Source organism: Phacochoerus africanus, chromosome 8, assembly GCF_016906955.1.
Source record: "Phacochoerus africanus isolate WHEZ1 chromosome 8, ROS_Pafr_v1, whole genome shotgun sequence".
NCBI classification, from domain to species: domain Eukaryota; kingdom Metazoa; phylum Chordata; class Mammalia; order Artiodactyla; family Suidae; genus Phacochoerus; species Phacochoerus africanus.
In genome coordinates this window covers 80,817,640-80,837,226 of record NC_062551.1, presented here as the reverse complement: position 1 = coordinate 80,837,226, position 19,587 = coordinate 80,817,640, and the positions used below count along the sequence as shown (strand labels likewise).

General features: G+C 44.9%; 1 protein-coding gene across 4 annotated transcripts; it reads left to right on the top strand.

Moving 5' to 3' along the window:
* The first annotated feature begins 2,631 nt into the window (after positions 1–2,631).
* On the top strand, positions 2,632–12,428 carry ZNF436 (zinc finger protein 436). 4 transcript variants are annotated; one of them, XM_047792421.1, is made up of 4 exons: positions 2,632–3,139; positions 4,421–4,517; positions 5,314–5,440; positions 8,670–12,428. In XM_047792421.1, the coding sequence occupies exons 2-4, from the start codon at positions 4,485–4,487 to the stop codon at positions 9,920–9,922; spliced, it is 1,413 nt and encodes a 470-aa protein (XP_047648377.1). In that variant the 5' UTR covers positions 2,632–3,139; positions 4,421–4,484; the 3' UTR covers positions 9,923–12,428. The 4 variants fall into 4 exon arrangements, with proteins under 4 accessions (XP_047648377.1, XP_047648379.1, XP_047648378.1 ...); XM_047792422.1 differs by lacking the exon at positions 2,632–3,139 and adding an exon at positions 4,124–4,227; XM_047792423.1 differs by lacking the exon at positions 4,421–4,517 and having other exon boundaries at positions 2,633–3,139.
* Positions 12,429–19,587: the final 7,159 nt, after the last annotated feature.

Sequence of the window (19,587 nt, the reverse complement as noted above, 5' to 3'; positions counted from 1 at the left end):
CGTTACCACTAAGCCAAGATGGGCTGATTTTTTTTAATGTTCCTGGCATATTTGAAAATGAAGAGGTAACAAAACAAAATCACAAATATTGAGGCACATTTTTCTTTCTTTTTTTTTCTTTTTTGCCCTTTTGTAGGGCTGCACCTGCAGCATATGGAGTTTCCCAGGATAGGAGTTGAATTGGAGCTGTAGCCACTGGCCTACATCACAGCCACAGCAATGCCAGATCCAAGCCGTGTGTGTCTGCAAACTACACCATAGCTCATGGAAATGCCGGATCCATAACCTGCTGAGCGAGGCCAGGGATTGAACTTTCGTCCTCATAGATGCTAGTCAGGTTTGTTTCTGCTGAGCCACGACAGGAACTCCTTGAGGCATATTTTTCAATGTCTAACAAATGTATGTTGCTGCTGCTGCTGCTTTTTTTCTTTTCCTTTTTAGAGCCACACACGTAGCATATGGAAGTTCTAGGGGTCTAATCAGAACTACAGCTGCTGGCCTACACCACAGCCACAGCAATGCCAGATCTGAGCCAAGTCTGTGACCTACACCACAGCTCATGGCAACACCAGATCCTTAACCCACTGAGCAAGACCAAGGATCGAACCCACATTCTCATGGGTTCATTACCACTGAGCCACAATAGGAACTCCATTCTTTTTTTTTTTTTTTTAATGGCTACACCCATGGCATATGGAAATTCCTCAGGCGAGAGAGTGAATCTGAGCCGCACCTGCAACCTATGACGTAGCTGTGGCAATGCTGGATCCTTTAAACTACTGCACTGGGGCCAGGAATTAAGCTTGCACCTCCGCAGTGACTGAGCTGCTGCAGTCAGATACTTAACCCACTGTGCCACAAAAGAAACTCCTTTTCTTCAAATGTATGCTTCTAATACAAAAAATTATAATTGTGCTGCTCACAAGATAATTATAGAATTTATTAAAATATAATAATTTATAGTGTTCCACAGTGGCCTATCAATAAGAAACAAGCTTTAGGATTATGCAAGGAGGACCTGACATAATGTAAAACCCAAATATGGAGATGATGTCAAAAACCTAAATCAGAGACCCTGGTGAAATGGTACTCCTGGCCCCTTTCCCCAGTAATAGGCTGTGCTGCCACCTCTGCACACAGTAGGTGCTCATTGTTTGCTGAATGGAACAAATACAGCTTTCCAAGTTGGTTATTGAAAACCCACACACAATAAGTACTCCTGAGAAACAATGAAGTCCTGAACAATGGCGCAGGAAGCCACCTCCTCCTCTAGTGACCCCCAACCCTCAGAGTCCAGCTGAAGGCTGCAACAGGAAGCCCCTCACCCCCTGGCTTTCCTCCCCCTCTTCCCCCACCCTCACCCTGGGGCACCAAATGCAGTCATGCCTTCCATCCGATTGGCTCCTCTTCTCCTCCACCCTCTGGAGGGTCCCAGGTGAAAAAAGAGAAAAGCACTTACTCACAGAAGGAGGCAAGCAGCCAAGCTGGGCTTGGAGAGTCATCCTGCCCCCAGGCAGGCCTGAGGAATAAAAGAAACGGACAAAGAAGGACTTAAAGCACTGGAGCAGGGGGGAAGAAAAGGCCTAAGAAGGTTTACAAAGCAATCTGTCAAGAGAAGGGATGAAAAGGGAGCCCCCCCTGAGCTCAGGGGCTCAGGCACTCAGCTCACCTTCAGCCCAGTTAGAAACCTGCAATTACTCAACCAGAGTCTGAACTGATTCCCCCTCCTTGTCCCAGAGGTTTCCCTGAGCATGAGGCCTCGCCTTGCTGGGTTTTTGGCAACCCCAAATACCTCTGTTCTACTCGGCCGAATACACCACTTCTCTTGAATCCATCGAACGTGCTCAACTTCCAGTTCCCTCTGGATTTTCAGCAGAAATACTATGGATAATAAGGTCACCAGCAGATCCTCAAAGCTATTGAGCCATTCTGGCTTCCCAGATGTTCTGGGCCAGTGAAAATATCTACAGGCCTTTCTAAAGGTCTCCCCTGCCACAAAGGCAGGATGATTAATAAAACCAGCTATCACCTGAGTGCTCACTCTGTGTGGAGTGCTTTAAGTCATCTTACCTAATGTTCACCACTGCCTTAGGTATATAGTCACCCAATTTTACAGAAAGGGAATTGGGCCTGGACAGATTAAGTGATTTTCCAAAGGATATACAGCCTGGATTCCAACCCAGGTCTGTCTGACCTGAATGCCCACACTAGTCCCACTCAGGACACTGCCTCTTAGGGACCATCTACTGATTCTACTTTTGTGGTTCCCATATCAATTTTTGATGGGGTAGGATGATAGAATTCTGTGGTATCTAAACAATTCCTCGCTTCACAGTGGGCAGTGGAGAAGAGTGGGAGAGTCTGCTTCATGGCTAGGTGGGATCCTAGTTTTAGACACTTGAGTAATTTAACCGTAAATAACTGGCCACTGGGAACAGGATAGTCACTAATAAAAGCATACCCTAGAGTCATGTTGGAAGAAAAAAAATTCAAGTCACTTGGTGGGTGGACATATCTTCAAAACAAAAGAAAATCCCCTTTCCCAGCCCAGGCAGAGAAGTCTCCGGTACAGTTAGAGACAACAGGCTTCTGGGCACGTAGCCAAGGTTCTGGGGATATTTATAACTTGAAGAGGGTGGGAGTCCCTAATAAGCTGCTATATTCTTTTTCCATCACTTCCCTCTCCAAGGCTACAGCGAGCTCCGAGCTCTTCCCCACGCAGAATGCCTGCTTTCCCTAGAGCTTGGCTTCCATTGTCTAATTTTCTCATCCCGGCTGGGGAAAGGGAAGGCTGCAAGTCCTTCCGTTCGGAAGAACTCCAGTTGAATGCAGCTTAGCTGCTGTTGGTGTTTCTTGGCTAGCTGCTGTGGTCTCAAGGATCTGCCTGTGAGCCTGTGGTTTCTCTGAGCTTCCTGAGAGTCTGAGGTCTCCGGAATCTGTGCGTCTTTGGGATTCGCCAACAATCTCTGGGTTTTGCCTGCACGTCTACCTGCGCGTCTGAGATATCCAGGATCTGCCCGTGATTCCCAGAATCTTTCCGACCGTCTGAAGTCTCAGAGAACTGTGCCTGCGGATTTGGAATCTGAGGCCTCTCGGATCTTGGAGCCGGCGACCTAGCGGATCTTTTGAGGGCCAGGAGGTAAGTGTGTTTGTTCCCAATTCGCGGTATCGGCTTCCTATCTTCAGCTGGTCAGGGACTGCTAACATCTTGAGGGCCCGCCGGACTCTGGCTGTTAGAGGCCCGAGATCCCATCGTTACGGAAGGCCTCCAGGAACCTTTTTAGCAGACAAGTCCTTGGGGATGATAAGGACGACTCTTCCCAACCATAAGGCCTGGCTCGCTCCATCTTATGCGCCCTATCCCCAACACTCGCTTCTGATTTCCCTCCGGGTTTTTGCTTCCCCTCTGCTAGGCGCAGAGCAGCCCGCCCCTCAAGGGGCGCTCTCTTTAGAAGGGCTGGATCGGATGCCCCTACAGGGTTAACAGCGATAGAATGGGGACACAGCCGCGGACCACAGTGGCTAGAGGACAGGCGCGGTGCCTCCTGGGAGTTGTAGTCTGCGAGGCAGTGTGCGGATGCCACAGGCGGTGCTGGGAGATGTAGTTCGTGGGTGGAGCTCAAAGTTCCAGCGCGGCTGCTTGGTCTCCCCTGGGGAGTGGGCGGCTGCTGCTTTCCTCTTTAGCCCGGGATGTCAAATGAGAGGTGATCCCGGCGGAACCCAACAAAGATCAGCGCCTAAATTAGGCTCGACGTTGCAGTTAAGGTTCGACTCAAGATGAGCTTCTAGGGACATGAAAAGCAGGGCAAACTCCTTGGCCTAAATCGGGCTGTGGTCTCCAAGAGAAGAAAGCGAAAGATATTCCTCCCTGTCTAGGAGGACGCGCTTTTTTCTGCACCCTTTTGTTCTTTTCCCTCCGTGGCTTTTGGCCTCTGACTGGCCTTTGTACGCCTGAACGGAACTCCAACTCCCGGCAGACCACAGGGGCAGGCGCGGCGTGATAGAGCAGATCGGCCGAGCTACAAGAGGCGGGCCTAGTATTGGGCATCTAATTGGCAGAGAGCTTTGTGAGCTTCGCTCGCCAATTGGCTAAGACAGCTGCCGGAAAGGGCCCAGCCTCGATTTGGAAGAGCAGAGGCGTTCTGTGGGCTGGGCTGAGAGCCTCCTCCCTGAGACAGCGGCGGCTAGACCCCGAGCCCGGGAGGGACTGAGCTAGGAGCTGTCTTAGTAAATTCCGGCATTGCCTCCTCCCCTTGGTGGCGGAGACACAGAGGGCGGGTCGTGCTCGAGGGTCAGGGAGGAGAGTGACCTGGCCTGGGTTCAGGGCCCTCCCCACCCGCCTGGCGGCCAGAACTCCAGCCTTGGGGAGTGGGCAGGGCCTGTTTTCTGTGCCTCACGCCCTGCTTTTCGCCTCCTTTAGCGCTGTCTGCTAGCTGCTTTTCCTGCTCTCTCTCTCTCCTGGGAGGCGAATCCTTGAGCCCGAGATGGCAGCCACCCTGCTCATGGCTGGGTCCCAGGTAAGCCGGGGGTGGCTTCTCGGACCCTGCCTGTGCTTACCCACCTCGTCCCGGCTTTTCCTTGCTCTGCACATCCCTGTGGGAAATTCCCTGGGGTTAGTAATTCGGCTTGCTTCGTGTTCTGCCTCTAAGAAACCCACTTACTAGAACAGTATAGCCACAAACAAGCATATATGGAACACCTGCTGTTTGCGTTTAAATACTGGGGAGGCAAAAGATAGATGAAACACTCCCTCCCCGCCTGCTCACAATCTGTAGGGAGACAGATGCATCCGGTTAACTGTGATACTACGTGATAAGAGCACTCTTTGCTGTAGGAGTAAAGTGCTGTGGGAACCAAGAAGTGGGAGTGTTAATTCTATCTGAGGTGGGCGAGGGAGGAGTGGAGCAGAGCAGAAGGTGGGCGCTGAAGAACAGCTGGTGCTGACACAGAGTCTTAAGGAATAGTAGGATTTCACTAGCCTGAGAAAGCTATTCCAAGTCAAGAGGAACATTGTGAGTAAAGGTGTGGGATGATGAAGGTGTTGGACGTGTTCTGAGAAGAGCACTGCCAGAGGGTAAGGTTCCGAGTTGGGGCAGGGGGATCTGGCCATGGGACCAAAGCAGTCAGCTCATAAATTGCTCTCTTCTTTACCACATCTCTTTGTTGCTTGTTTATTTCTCCTTTGGACTCTACATATCAGACCTAATACCTTTTGCCTCCTCAACAATTCTAGCCATGTCTCTAATTTCGAGAAGAAAAACTGGTACTAACCTCCTAGATACCAAGTGTTGAGGAAGCAATGTGTGATTTCAGGCACCTGTGACATTTGAAGATATGGCCATGTACCTCACTCGGGAAGAATGGAGACCTCTGGACCCTACCCAAAGAGACCTTTACAGGGATGTTATGCAGGAGAATTATGGAAATGTTGTCTCATTAGGTAAGGATTCTCGATCTTTCTTCACCCCCCCCCCACGTTTTTGAGACTGTCAAAAATGCCTTCGCTCTTTCAACACAACCTAGTTACTTGATTTTTAAAGCATTTACTGGATTTTGGCTTGAGTCCTCAGGCAGATCTTTGAGTGAGGGAATATCAAGGTCAAGGGCATATTTTCTAAAAAGAAAAGATCGTTTCTGCTCATTTTAGAAACACTCAGATTTCTTGTGCCCTGAGTCATTTGCCCTTCTCCAGCCTGTTTGTACAGATCTCTGACTAAACAGGTCTGACATAATGGTGCTTGCCAGGATATAAATTCCCCTGTAAATGGTGCTTTTACTAGAAGATGAGGGGGTTCTGACCCAGGTTCATGTGGGAGGGCGAAAGCCACCCTTTTGTGTTTGTTTTGGCTGTGGAACCCTAGCTTTGCCTCAGGTCCTTTATCCAGATAAGGTACTTGTCTGGAGATGTTTCAGAATTGATCATAGATTTTGAGTGTCAGCTGTTGTTCTAGGAGAATCCTGAGCTAAATGAGATCACAGATTCTGTTAGCGAGGGAAGCTAATTTTTTTTCTGATGGTCTGCAACTCTGTTTTTTAACTATCCTTTGCTCAGAGTATAACCTGAATAAACAGTATATTCTTGAGCTGAACAGGCTTTGACTCACTTTGTCTCCTGTTAGGACTTGACAGATGTTAATGACCATGTATGGTTCATTAGGTAATCTGCCATTCATTAGAATTAATCCTTTTTTTGAAGTCTTTATTCCTATAGCTTTTAACTGTGAAAAGTTTACCTTTTTTTTTTTTTTTTGGTGTGCCTGAGGCATATGGAAGTTCCTGGGCCAGGGAATGAACCCGTGCTGTAGCAGTGACCTGAGCCACAACAATGACAACACTGGATCCTTTAACCACTAGTCCACCAGGGAACTCCCAAGCTTTCCTCTTTCTGGCTGTGTCCTCAGCTTATTGAAATTCCTGGGCCAGGGATCGAACTCGTGCCACAGTTGTGGCCCATGCTGTAGCTGCAGGAATGCCAGATCCTTAACTCGATGCTCTACAAGGGAACTTTTCCAGGGTGGCTCTCTCTGTTATCCCAGCTTTTTTGGATCATTAGAAAAGCAACTAGAAATGAAGTTATCTACCCAGATCTATCATAGTCGGCAATGCAAATATCCTGCTCAATCCGACAAAATCAAGAAATGAGAATCTTAAGGAAATGCAAATTTACATGTCTGTAGTGCAGCCCAAGGAGCACTTGTTGGAAGGATGGAGGTGCCAAAAAAAAAAAAAGTTTCTTGCTCAAGTAAGTTTGGAAGTGGGTTAGATAATATTTACAACGCTCGACTCTTTTCAGTTCAGAACCTTTAATGTGGTGTCACGTGTTTTGAATTCCTAAGAAGAGGATGCTGTGTGCACCATTTACCAAACTAATTTATCCATGGACCCTTTTCTCCCAGCATACCTAGTAATCTCTTTCTTTCTTTCTTTTTAATACTGTAATTTTTTTCTTTTTCTTTTCTTTTTTTTTTTTTGAGGGCCATACCCACTACACATGGAAGTTCCCAGGCTAGGGGTCAAATCCAAGCTGTAACCGCCGGCCTGCACCACAGCCACAGCAACACCAGATCTGAGCCATGTCTGTGACCTACATCACTGCTTGTGGCAACACCAGTTCCTTAACCCACTGAGCAGGGCCAGGGGTCAAACTAGCATCTTCATGGATACTAGTCAGGTTTGTTGCCATTGAGCCAACGGCAACCCTAATAATCTCTTTCTGAAGAGTGTACCAAGAAACACAGCTTGGAAAAGGCAGTGTCTGGTAGAAAGTTTCTTGTAGACAGTGTTTTGTTTTTTCTTTTCTTTTCTTTTTTTTTTTTGTCTTTTTGCCTTTTCCAGGGCCACTCCCTCGGCATATGGAGGTTCCCAGGCTAGGGGTCTAATCAGAGCTGTAGCCCTGGCCTACGCCAGAGCCAGAGCGACGCGGGATCCAAGCCTCATCTGCAGCCTACACCACAGCTCACAGCAATGCTGGATCCTTAACCCACTGAGCAAGGCCAGGGATCGAACCTGCAACCTCATGGTTCCTAGTCAGGTTCATTAACCACTGTGCCACAACGGGAACTCCCTAGACAGTGGTTTTTTATATTTTGATTTTCATTTAAAGTCTTTATCTAGTCAATGCCGAGAATATTCTGAGCCAGGCATCTTTTTTGCCTTCTCCAACCTTCACACCTCTATTTTCATTAAAATGCCACTGGAAAGTAGCAAGTAACATTTGGAAGTCATTTTTGCTGTCAATAGAGACTTGATATAGAGTGATAAAAATTTATTTTTTCACGGAGTTCCCGTCGTGGCGCAGTGGTTAACGAATCCGACTAGGAACCATGAGGTTGTGGGTTCGGTCCCTGCCCTTGCTCAGTGGGTTAACGATCCGGCGTTGCCGTAAGCTGTGGTGTAGGTTGCAGACGCTGCTCAGATCCCGCGTTGCTGTGGCTCTGGCGTAGGCCAGTGGCTACAGCTCCGATTAGACCCCTAGCCTGGGAACCTCCATATGCCACGGGAGCAGCCCAAGAAATAGCAAATAGACCAAAAAAAAAAAAAAAATTTCTTTTTTCTCCTTGCTAACACAGTAGGTTATTAGTAAATGTTATATAATGAATATCATATATGATGAAAGCTTGACAAGAACACACACACACATGCATTCACATATGAAATATGTAGGCGCTTGGCTTTTAGAAATTCTAATGTAGGGAGTTCCCTGGTGGTCCAGTGGTTAGGACTTGGTGCTTTCACTCTTGCAATCCAGGTTCAACCCCTGGTCTGGGAATCAAGGTCCCACATCAAGCTGTTGCATTCGACAGCCAAAAAAAAAAAAAAGGAAAGAAAGAAATTCTAATTAGAATCTCTTATTTTCTGATTCCTGATTCAAAATACCAAGAACATGTACAATTTTTATAAAGGACCATTAATTGCCGTGATACAGAGCATGTACTTCTATCAAATAGACCTGGATTTGAATCTTAGCATCACCATTTACTCCAGTATGACCTTTTTTGGAGTCACTTCTGAGGGTCTTGGATTTCTCATTCATAACATGTAAATCATCCTGATACCGGACTCTCACAGTGTTTGAGCTAATTCACGTAAAGAACGTAGCCCAGTGCCTGGCATACAGTAGATAACTTTGGGGTGTGTTTACCAGTATTATTCTTTGCCCTTTATTTCAGATTTTGAGATCAGGAGCGAAAATGAGGTGAATCCAAAGCAAGAGATTAGTGAAGATGTAGAGTTTGGAACTGTGTCTGAGAGACCTGTCAGTAATACCGAGGAGAATCCTGAAAGTGAAGAGGCCTTTGAAAACAGGGACAGATCAGAAAGACAGTGGGGAGATTTAACAGCAGAAGAGTGGGTGAACTATCCCCTCCAACAAGTCACTGATCTGCTCGTCCACAAGGAAGTCCACACAAGCATCCGATATCATATATGTTCTCATTGTGGAAAGGCCTTTAGTCAGATCTCTGACCTGAATCGACATCAGAAAACCCACACTGGTGACAGACCCTATAAGTGTTACGAATGTGGAAAGGGCTTCAGCCGGAGTTCCCACCTTATTCAGCATCAAAGAACACACACTGGCGAGAGGCCCTATGACTGTAATGAGTGTGGGAAAAGTTTTGGAAGAAGCTCTCACCTCATTCAGCATCAGACAATCCACACTGGAGAAAAGCCCCACAAGTGTAACGAGTGTGGGAAAAGTTTCTGCCGGCTTTCTCACCTAATCCAGCACCAGAGGACCCACAGTGGGGAAAAACCCTATGAGTGTGAAGAGTGTGGGAAAAGCTTCAGCCGGAGCTCTCACTTAGCCCAGCACCAGAGGACCCACACGGGTGAGAAGCCTTATGAATGTAACGAATGTGGGCGAGGCTTCAGTGAGAGATCTGATCTCATCAAACACTATCGTGTCCACACGGGGGAGAGGCCCTACAAGTGCGACGAGTGTGGGAAGAATTTCAGTCAGAACTCTGACCTTGTGCGCCATCGCCGAGCCCACACGGGGGAAAAGCCGTATCACTGCAATGAATGTGGGGAGAACTTCAGCCGCATCTCACACTTGGTTCAGCACCAGCGAACCCACACTGGGGAAAAGCCATATGAATGTAATGCCTGTGGGAAAAGCTTCAGCCGGAGCTCACATCTCATCACACACCAGAAGATTCACACTGGAGAAAAGCCCTATGAGTGCAACGAGTGTTGGCGGAGCTTTGGTGAAAGGTCGGATCTCATTAAACACCAGAGAACCCACACAGGAGAGAAACCCTATGAGTGTGTGCAGTGTGGAAAAGGTTTCACCCAGAGCTCCAACCTCATCACACATCAAAGAGTTCACACGGGAGAGAAGCCTTATGAATGTACCGAATGTGAGAAGAGCTTCAGCCGGAGCTCAGCTCTTATTAAACACAAGAGAGTTCACACCGACTAAGTCCTGTAATTATGACTGAGAAATGATTCATTTGAAGGTACAATTTTCTTTGAGAACAAAGAGCTCTCTCAAGACTGAGCTGCTTTTACCATACTGAATTTCCTTGTCGTGGGCCACAGTTTAAAACATCAGAGAAGCTAGGCCCGCTTGAAATTCTGACCCATGGCTTTGGGAATGTTATTCCTTCCTCCAAAATAGTGATTTTTATCCACTCAATGAATTATTTCATCAAAATCAGCCCCACAAGTAACTGGAAATCTGAAGACCAGGTGATAAATGCTGGTAAATACTCAGGCCTGGAAATGGAGTAAATCTTTAAAAGTAATTTCTCCCATCCTTGGCCCAAAGACCTATGCTAGGGGGAATGTTGGACGGGTGGTCACAGCTGCTTTGGAGAAAGACAGCCAGAGACCTTGCCTGAATTGCCACACCTGTTCACCCACCATAGTAGCTGGGCACACACATCTTTCCCTTCAAAGGGCTTTCTCCTTGAGTTGCTCATGCATTCATATCTTTCTGTCTTCCCAAGAGCAGGATTCTGCACGACGAAGGCAATGATCATAACTTTCCTCCTCACTGCTTCTAATTAACTTTTTTAAAGCTTTCATCTTTATGAAAGCGAATTGAAGCTACAGATTGAAAGGAAAAGTGAGACACAAGTTTGGGGACCAAGGACTCATCAATAGTAGTGACTTTAGGAAAAGATACCCACTGTTGTTATTGCTGTTAATCAGGATCTATTAACCTTCTTTGGGGATCATCATAGGGAATATTGAGGGAATAGATCTTCAAGGGGAGGTAGGACCATACGTGATGGTGGAGTGTAAGGAGCAAGTGGAATTGACCACTTCTGGGAAGGAAGCACAGGGTCCCTTCCCAAGGAATGCAGGTCATTTCTGCTCAACCCTTTAAGATCAATTCTCCCTATACTACTAACTAGAATTTGATAAGGGCCACATCCCAGTGTTTATCTTAGCTTGCATAAGGGCATGTGTATGTACACTAAAACATGTATTTCTGTTGTTTTTCCAATAGCAGAAACTGAAATCACACTGAATTAGCATGTTCTAGGGTGATATTTAGATCATGTGACAGAACTACAGACCTAAGTCCAATGTGAGAAATGTCTTTTTTTTTTCTTTATGAAAAAAAAAAGTTTAAACACTAATGCTCCAGTATGCACTCTCCTGTAAGATCTGTCTTTGTACAGAACCAAGCACTTGTTTATATGTATCAGTCAGTTGTGGGAGATAATTAACTGAACACATAGGTTGACTGTCCTGTACTCAGACTGCATTGTCTTCTCTTTGGCCTAGTCACAAGGAATTCATAAACCTAGATAGGAATGTATTTCCATCCTCCCAGTCTGCAGATGTAAGTGGTTACTGTAGGAGTTGACCCAATTTAAGCCCAGAAGTGTCAGTTCTCCTTATCTCAGCCCAAGCAGCAATTAAGAAATATCCGAAATGTTGATGTTTATCCAAGCATTTGGGGGTGGGCGTGGGAGGGAAGTGATGCCCAGGAGATGAAACTGGAGTAAGGAATATGTATGTTTTGGGGCCCGCCCCCAAGTTATTTCTACTCTCTTTGTTGTGAGTGTTGTAACACTTGAAAAACTTTTGCCAGAGCTCTTTGGGACTGGGTGTTAAAGGAACCGGTGGTCCCTCTTGGGTAGTGTTCTGTAGTGCGTTGCCATGACCCACAGCCATGCAGGTCTGCACCCCTTGCAAATGACACAACCTCAAAAGTAACAATGAAAAAAACACTCCACCAAATAGATGTCTTTTTGTTGTCACTCCCATTCAAATACAAACTTGGGCAGGGAGCATGTTTTTTGTTCTATGCAAAAACTAGCCGACTGTGGGTATTTCACATTTTAATTGTGAGATGACGTACATGTTCCTGAGGACTGAACTCAAATATGTCTTTTTCCTGTATCAGTGTTGCTGACGGTTTTAATGACTATCAACGTTCTCCTGTTGTTTCTGTGCGCCACTACGGGCAGCAGCTTCGGAGTGGCCATAGAGGACAGCAATCTCCGTGACCTAACTGTATTTCACCCCCCTCTCCTTCCCTGCTCTCCTGCCCCACCCCCAACTTGTTCCTGCTGCTGCTTTTTGGCTTCCAAGTGCCCCAGCCACCTCTCCAGACATGTACACTCCAGTTGGGAAATGAAAAGGGCAAGGGACAGACCAGCTCTGTCTCGTCTCTTCCTGCCAATTGCTGCCCATTTGCTGTGCTGAACTTTGTGTAAAGTTATGCATCCGACTCGCTCTGCTAAAGCTTTTTGCATGCCTTCTCCCACATCTCTGGCTGCTTCTGCACACACCCTCAACACATTGTGCCTGTTTTCTATGGTTGTGGAGAGTGAGTGAACAAGTGAGTATGTAGAGCAGTTTTCCTTATGGTATTGGTCACATATGATATTGGTATCCTAGTGTCTGTCTACATCTGTATTATTCTAACAATATTCTATAATTAAAAGTATAATTTTTAAAATCAAAAAGTTGAGAATTATTTTAGTAACCCAGCACCGATTCATAAAATGGCTTTTTATCAGATGCGTTAAAATTGGGCCAAATTGATTTTATATTGCTGCATTTGTACAGGGGTTCTTGTGGAAATTTGGAAATACAGTGTCTTCACATTGGTGAGCCCTCTGGATATTGCCATCTTTTGGGAAAATTCAAAGACCTGGACAGTTTCCTATGAGGACTGGGCTAGTGGCAAAGCAACATGGAAACAGTTTGGTTATGGGTGACTCATTCGTTTTGAAGAAGGGAAACCCATAACAAACAATCCAAAAGGAACAATGAGGGGAGGCCTTATTGCTTTAAGGAGATATGTTTGGGTATCTGTTTAGAATACACCAGAACAATTTCTACTAAATTAGTATTAGGATCCCAGAACAGAGATACAGCTTGGAAACAGTCAAAGGCTCTCTATTCATAACATAATTGTAGTCTGCCTAAGGCAGTGATTATGTTCTACCAGGGTGTGGCCACAATTTTCAAATTACTTACAAGTAATTTTATCTTATGAGTTTTTTTTTTTTTTTTTTTTTTAATGGAAGGCCAGCCCTTCGTGGCTCAGCAGTAATGAACCTGACTAGTATCCATGAGGACTTGGGTTGGGTCCCTGGCCTCACTCAGTGGGTTGAGGATCTGGCGTTGCTGTGAGCTGTGGTGTAGGTCGCAGACGCAGCTTGGATCTGCAGTGGCTGTGGCATAGGCTGGCAGCCGCAGCTCTGATTCGACCCCTAGCCTGGGAACTTAACACATGCTGCAGGGGCAGCCCTAAAAAAGCAAAAAAAAAAAAAAAAAAAAAAATTTAAAAAGAAGGCCAGAGGTAGGGAGTGGAAGTGCATTAAGTTAGGGAAAAATACAAATACGAAAGAAAATTTTAATCTTACAGCCAAGATTTAAAAAAGAAAGAGGTTTTATCAAACATTCTTAAAAACTTTTTCTCTTCTACATGTTCAGCATTTATTTCTGGGAAGGAAAGTTCAAGGGAGATACCGGTTCACCAGGAAAAATTCACCTGGAACCTCCCCCTGAGGGTACTCAATATGTTAACGTTTCGCCATTATTACAATAAAGGCAGTTTCCCTTCTGTGAGTTTTCTCTAGGAGGCTAGCCATTGCTTAGGGCTGTGCTTCCAGGCCTTTAGGACACCACTGAGTCCACTGAAATGATAATTTGTTCAATGGTTCCCTAGCGTTTCAAAAGTTAGTGTTCCTGAGGGAAAAGGAACTCCCTTTGTCCTGGGAGAAATAGACTCTTTGAAGCATTGGTTAGATACCCATCTCTGTAGTAGAGCAGCAGACTGGGCCCTGCTTATCTATAGGAGACTTCAAGATAAAAGTTGTTCCTGAAATACAATTGAGTAAAATTAAGAAAATCACCCTGTAATGACCTAAAGTGGTTTTGTGGTTAGTCCCATTGTATTGCCTGATTTCCTAAAAGCTTCGTGTTCAAAATTTGTAACATGTTCAGCTTCTTCAAAGGTGCTTTTTGTTTTTCCCTCTAGGAGTGACTGATGCTGATGACATCAAAATCTCACTTTGAATTTCACACCAGCCCCTGCCCCCTGCAGCTGCCTTGTAGGCATCTCCACTTGGGAATTAGCCAGGCAGACCCCAAACTGAATTTCCCACTTTGTTCTATCACACCTGCTCTCCTATATATCCTAACTCGTCATGGCCTAGTCATCCAGGCTAGAAACTTGCGTATCATACTAGAAAACTCCTGCTTCTTTAACCACCCTCCCAAAATCAATAATGAAAATTTGCTGAATAGTCTTTCAGTCATGACCATACCATCTCCTAAATATTTCTCAAGTCCCTACCTGCTCTCTCTCCTGCCACCACTTACCATGTGACCATAGGCAAGTCACTTACCTTCTCTGTTCCTTGGATTTCCCATCTAGAAAATGGGGGTAATTATAGCTACCTCTCAGAGTTGCAAAGACTAAATGAAATATTGGGGCTCGAAATGTTAGCTGCAATTATTCAGACCATCACCAAGCCACATCTTACTTACAGAAACAACCTCTTAATGTCTCTTCTATTTTCAACCCCCTTCCATCTCTTCTCCCTTGTGGCAGCTAGAGTGGTCTTTCTGAAAGGCGGGAGTCCCTTCATGCCAGTCTTTTGTGTAAAACCTCATGCTTTCCATTGGCAGCAGCATACAAGTGTAATGGGTGAGGAGGTCGTGATCTGGCCTCTGCCACCCTCCTCAGCTTCAGTTTTGTGCATGTGCCCCGCACCTGCAACAGTCTCCAAGCTACATCTCCTTCTCTCCACTCTTCTGGTCAACTTCTCATCCTTCAGGTCTCATACCTAACTTATTCTAGGGAAGCTTTCCCAATCCCACAAGACTGGATCAGGTGTTCCTGTGCAGTGTTCCCTGGGTTTATCCCAGTCAAATCACTTTATTCCTGTTTAGCAATTGCCCATTTACTTTTTTGTCTCCTCCATTAGACTTTGATGCCCTCGAAGAAATCACTGTGTCTTGCTCACCACTGTATCTTCAGTCCCTAGCAAATGTTTGACTTAGAGTAGGCAGGCAATAGACATTTCTTAGATAAATGAAAGGAGAATATGTATAAACTTCATTCCCTTCTGCAGGGCTGGTGACTTCATTCCTGATTTGTTACTGCACAATGTATCAGAAATTCTATGGAAACAGTAGATACTCTGTTATTGCATATCTGGTGGAGCCTAAGGCAGGAGGAAACAGGCATCCAGAGACCATGTGACCCATCTAAGACACCCCCTCCCAAGGTAAAGTCACCTGCCCCTGATGCTCCAGTACTTGATGAATCATTGTCATCTTCAGAGGGTTATCTAGGAATAGCTATTATGGCAACTTTGGAGACATGTTGCAAGGCAGGCACCCAATACAGGGAGCTTGGTCAGGATTCCAATCTCACAGGTGTAGGTTTGGCTATAACCTCTGAATTCTCCATGCTGACCATGTTAACCAATGGTTGTTAATGTTCTGAGGAGGATCCAGATTCCTTTGAGAATCTAATGAAAGTTTTGGATCCTTTGAGAATTCTTTATATATTTTGGATACAAGTCCTTTATCAAATAGATGATTTGCATTTATTTCTCCCAGGTTTTGGCTTTCCATTCCCTTAACAGTGTCTTTCAAAGAACCAAAATTTTAAATTTTGATGAAGTCCAGTTTTCTACTAGGATTTTTTTTTTTTTTACCCAAAATTTCCTTTTCTAAATCTCCATACTGATAGGGGTTTTTTTGGTCTTTTTTTTTAGGGCCGTACCCACAGCACATGGAAATGTCCATGCAGGATCTGAGCCGCGTCTGCAACCCACACCACAGCCCAGAGCAACACCAGATCCTTAGCCCACTGAGTGAGGCCAGGGATCGAATCTGCATCCTCATGAATACTAGTCAGGTTCATTACCGCTGAGTCACAAGAGGGATCTCCAGATAGTTCTTGAGTTATAAAACTTAAATCCTTAGTTTTTAGGCAAGAGAGGGAAGAAGCATGTTTTCTAGACTTCACTCTTATTTGCTTATATCCACTTTTTTGGAATTTGGATTTTAGCCCAGATAATTCTGCCATTATACCAGCGCAACAGGGCCATCTCCCTGAGCCCTGCACTTTAAAAGGCCCTGATCTGGAGTTCCTGTTGTGGCACAGTGGAAAGGAATCCAAGTAGGAACCATGAGGTTGTGGGTTCGATCCCTGGCCTCGCTCTTTTGGTTAAGGATCTGGCGTTGCTATGAGCTGTGGTGTGGGCTACAGATTCAGCTTGGATCTGGCATTGCTGTGGCTGTGGTGTAGGCCGGCAGCTGTAGCTCCGATTAGACCTCTAGCCTGGGAACCTCCATATGCTGTGGGTGTGGCCCTAAAAAGCAAAATGAAATAAAATAAAGGGCCCTGATCTGGCCTTCCTCCCTTTGCACCTTTGCCCATGGGGCCGAGGGGACATGCCCGTCAAAATCTCATACTCTTCGCTTCCCTCCTAGATCACAAAACTCATCTAGAACCTTGGAATCTTTTGTCTGAACAGCCCACTCTAAGCCTCTTCCCCAGCCAGATGTGTTCTCTTAAGGGCAAACCAAGCTCCACATTTGCACCCGGAGCCCTTGGCTTGGGAGAATGTACAGAGCTTGGACCTGCAGGCACACATGTGGCCATGAGGGCCCTCCTGGAACAGGATAAAGCCAGAGCAGGAAAAAGAGGGGGCAGCCTTTCTTTTGTACTCTTGCCCAAGTCCTAGTCCTAGCCTCCAGACATATCATCATCTTTTCCATCAGTGGCTTTTAGGGATTCAGAACCTATGATATCCAAATTTCTGAAGTGAGTAATTCATTGGATGGATGAGTTGTCATGAATGGAACAAGAACACACAAAGAGGAGGAATCTGGGGTGGATATAAAGGATAGAAGTTAATTAAATCATTTAACAAAAATCTGTGGAGCACCAACAATGTAACTGGCATAGGACTGAATAAGATGAAGACTCTGCCCTTATTTGTTTAATGATTTTTTTTTTTTTTCCTTTTTGGCCATGCCTGTAGCATGCAGAAGTTCCTGGACCAGGGATCAAAACCTCCCCACGACATTGACCTGAGCCAGAGCAGCGACAACTCTGGATCCTTAACCCACTGAGCCACCAGGGGGACTCCCTGCTCTTGTTGAACTTATTTTCTGTGGGGGAGGTAGGCAATAAACAAAGGCACACATAGTGTTAGTGCAATAAAGAAAAATAAGGGGAGTTCCTGTTGTGGCCCCGTGGAAATGAATCCGACTAATAACTATGAGGTTGCTGGTTCAATCCCTGGCCTTGCTCAGTGGGTTAAGCATCTGGTGTTGCCATGAGCTATGGTGCAGGTTGCAGATGAAGCTCAGATCCTGCATTGCTGTGGCTGTGGTGCAGGCTGGCAGCTGTAGCTCCGAATGGACCCCTAGCCTAGGAACCTCCATACGTCAGCCCTAGAAGAAAAAAAAAAAAAGAAAGAAAAATAAGGGATGTAAAGTGAAGGGAGACTGCTATTTTAGAGAAGATGGTCAAGGAAAGACTCTCTAAAATGATGACATTAGAGCAGAGTTGTGGATGAATTTTCAGGATAGCTGGAGAAAAGTGTTCTGAGTATTTAATTTACCAAAGAGCAAAAGTAAGGTGCTGAGGCAGCTGTTGGCGTACTGGAGGAATAACCACCAGGTTGAGTGGAAGCTCAGTGATGAAGGGCACAAACGGTAGGAGATAAAAAACATTTTTTTTTTTAATCTGAGCTACCTGCTAATGGCTCCTCTTTCTTCATCCTCCACCCCACTTTCTATGCCCAAAGTATATGGAAATTCCCAAGCCAGGGATCGAACCGATGCCACAGCAGCACAGCAGTGACTTGAGCTGCTGCAGTGACAATGCTGGATCCTCAACCCGCTATGCCACAAGGAAACTCCAAAAAAAATCTTTAGAAACTAGTTGTGGAGTTTGAAAAACCTGTTACATCCCAACTCATGTTCACATGCCCAGTTGAAAATATGAGTCCAGAGCAAATGATCCAAAATGGCTCTCTTAGATAAAGAAAAAGGAATAGTGAGTAAGAAAATGAGTAGGGAAAATCATGCCAGGGAATGGGATGGCCTGGATAGAGTATGAGAGCAGCATCAAAGATGGAAACCTGGGAACACCAATAGATAATGATGGGCAGAGAAGAGGAGTGTTACAGAATCTAGGGAAGAATCAGGAGAGGAGTCACAAAAGATATGATACATTTCAAAATGTCCAAATGCAGCAGATGTGAGATACTATATTTGAAACTCTTTGTAACAAAACTCAATGTGGAGTTCAATGTTGTGGTACAGCAGAAAAGAATCTGACTAGGAACCATGAGGTTTCAAGTTTGACCCCTAGCCTGGGAACCTCCATATGCCACAGGTGCAGCCCTAAAAACGGAAAAAAGAAAAAAAGAAAAAAAAGCAAACACACACAAAAAACCAAAAAAAAAAAAACTCAATGCAAGCAAAAGGTATTATATTATTGTTACTACTAACGATAATTAGAGAGCACTTGCCCCCTTCTTCTAATGGATATTTTAACTTAAGGGTAATGAGAATTTAGTTACATGCATATAGTCTATAATCAATTCTTACTGTTTTATTGCACTCTCAAAACAAAACGTAAGTTATACTGAGGGAGCAAGCCCTGTTGAATCTGATTTATTAACAGTATATTTACCTTGTATATTTGAATATGGATAATATGTATAATTCTACTGTATTTTGGTTAAAAGTTTACGGTAACACATCCTAAAAGATTTGCCACATATAACTCTTCTGTCTGCCTATAGGGGAGCCTTAAAATAATTAGAACTCAGTAGTCCAAAGGTTAATGTTGAACAGTCTCCTAGAATTTGATTTTTGGAATTTAGGCGGCAGCTGTTGCAGCCGCCTGTGCCAGTCTCTTTAACGGCTGAAGAGTTCAGTGCCAGTGGGTACATACACCAAGGTCCTGGTGGTGAGTCTCCAGGGAATCCTCCTGTTGTTAAGTGGGAAAATGTCTTAAATTCTTTCAAAGACCAAGTGTTCATCACTCTTAAATTGGATTCTACAATCCTAATGGGAACTTTAATATTGATTCTTGCTTTTTTTAGTTTGATTTAAGGGAATGGAAGGAGAGCTTACTTTGCTATCTTTCTTTTTCATTTTTTCCTCCTTTTTCCATATTCCCTCAACAGACCTCAAGGAGAGCAGAGAACTCATGAAAAATCAAAAAAGGGACAAAAAGAATCTCAAAATCAGAGGACCAATGGAAGGCTTAAAAAGATGAAGGTGTAACTTTATTGGTTTTGATTCATCTCTTCTGATGTGTGTCATAATGATTACAAAATGGAAGTTGGAATTACACCCAAGTTTGAGTCTCATCTCTGACCTGGAAGTTAGTTTCTTCACCTGAAAAAGGGAGATGATACCTTTTTTTTTTTTTTTTTTTCGCTTGCCCCACATATTTTTGTGAACATTAAATGAGATACTATGGCAAGTGCTTAGCAAATGTTAACTAGTATTATGAAGTCCATATAGGTAAAATGTCTATGGGACATTTTCTTTTCTAACAAAGCCACCCAACAGACTGTTGCTCCTCAACGATGAGAACTTATGAGGCCACAGTTTTTTCCTGGATATTGT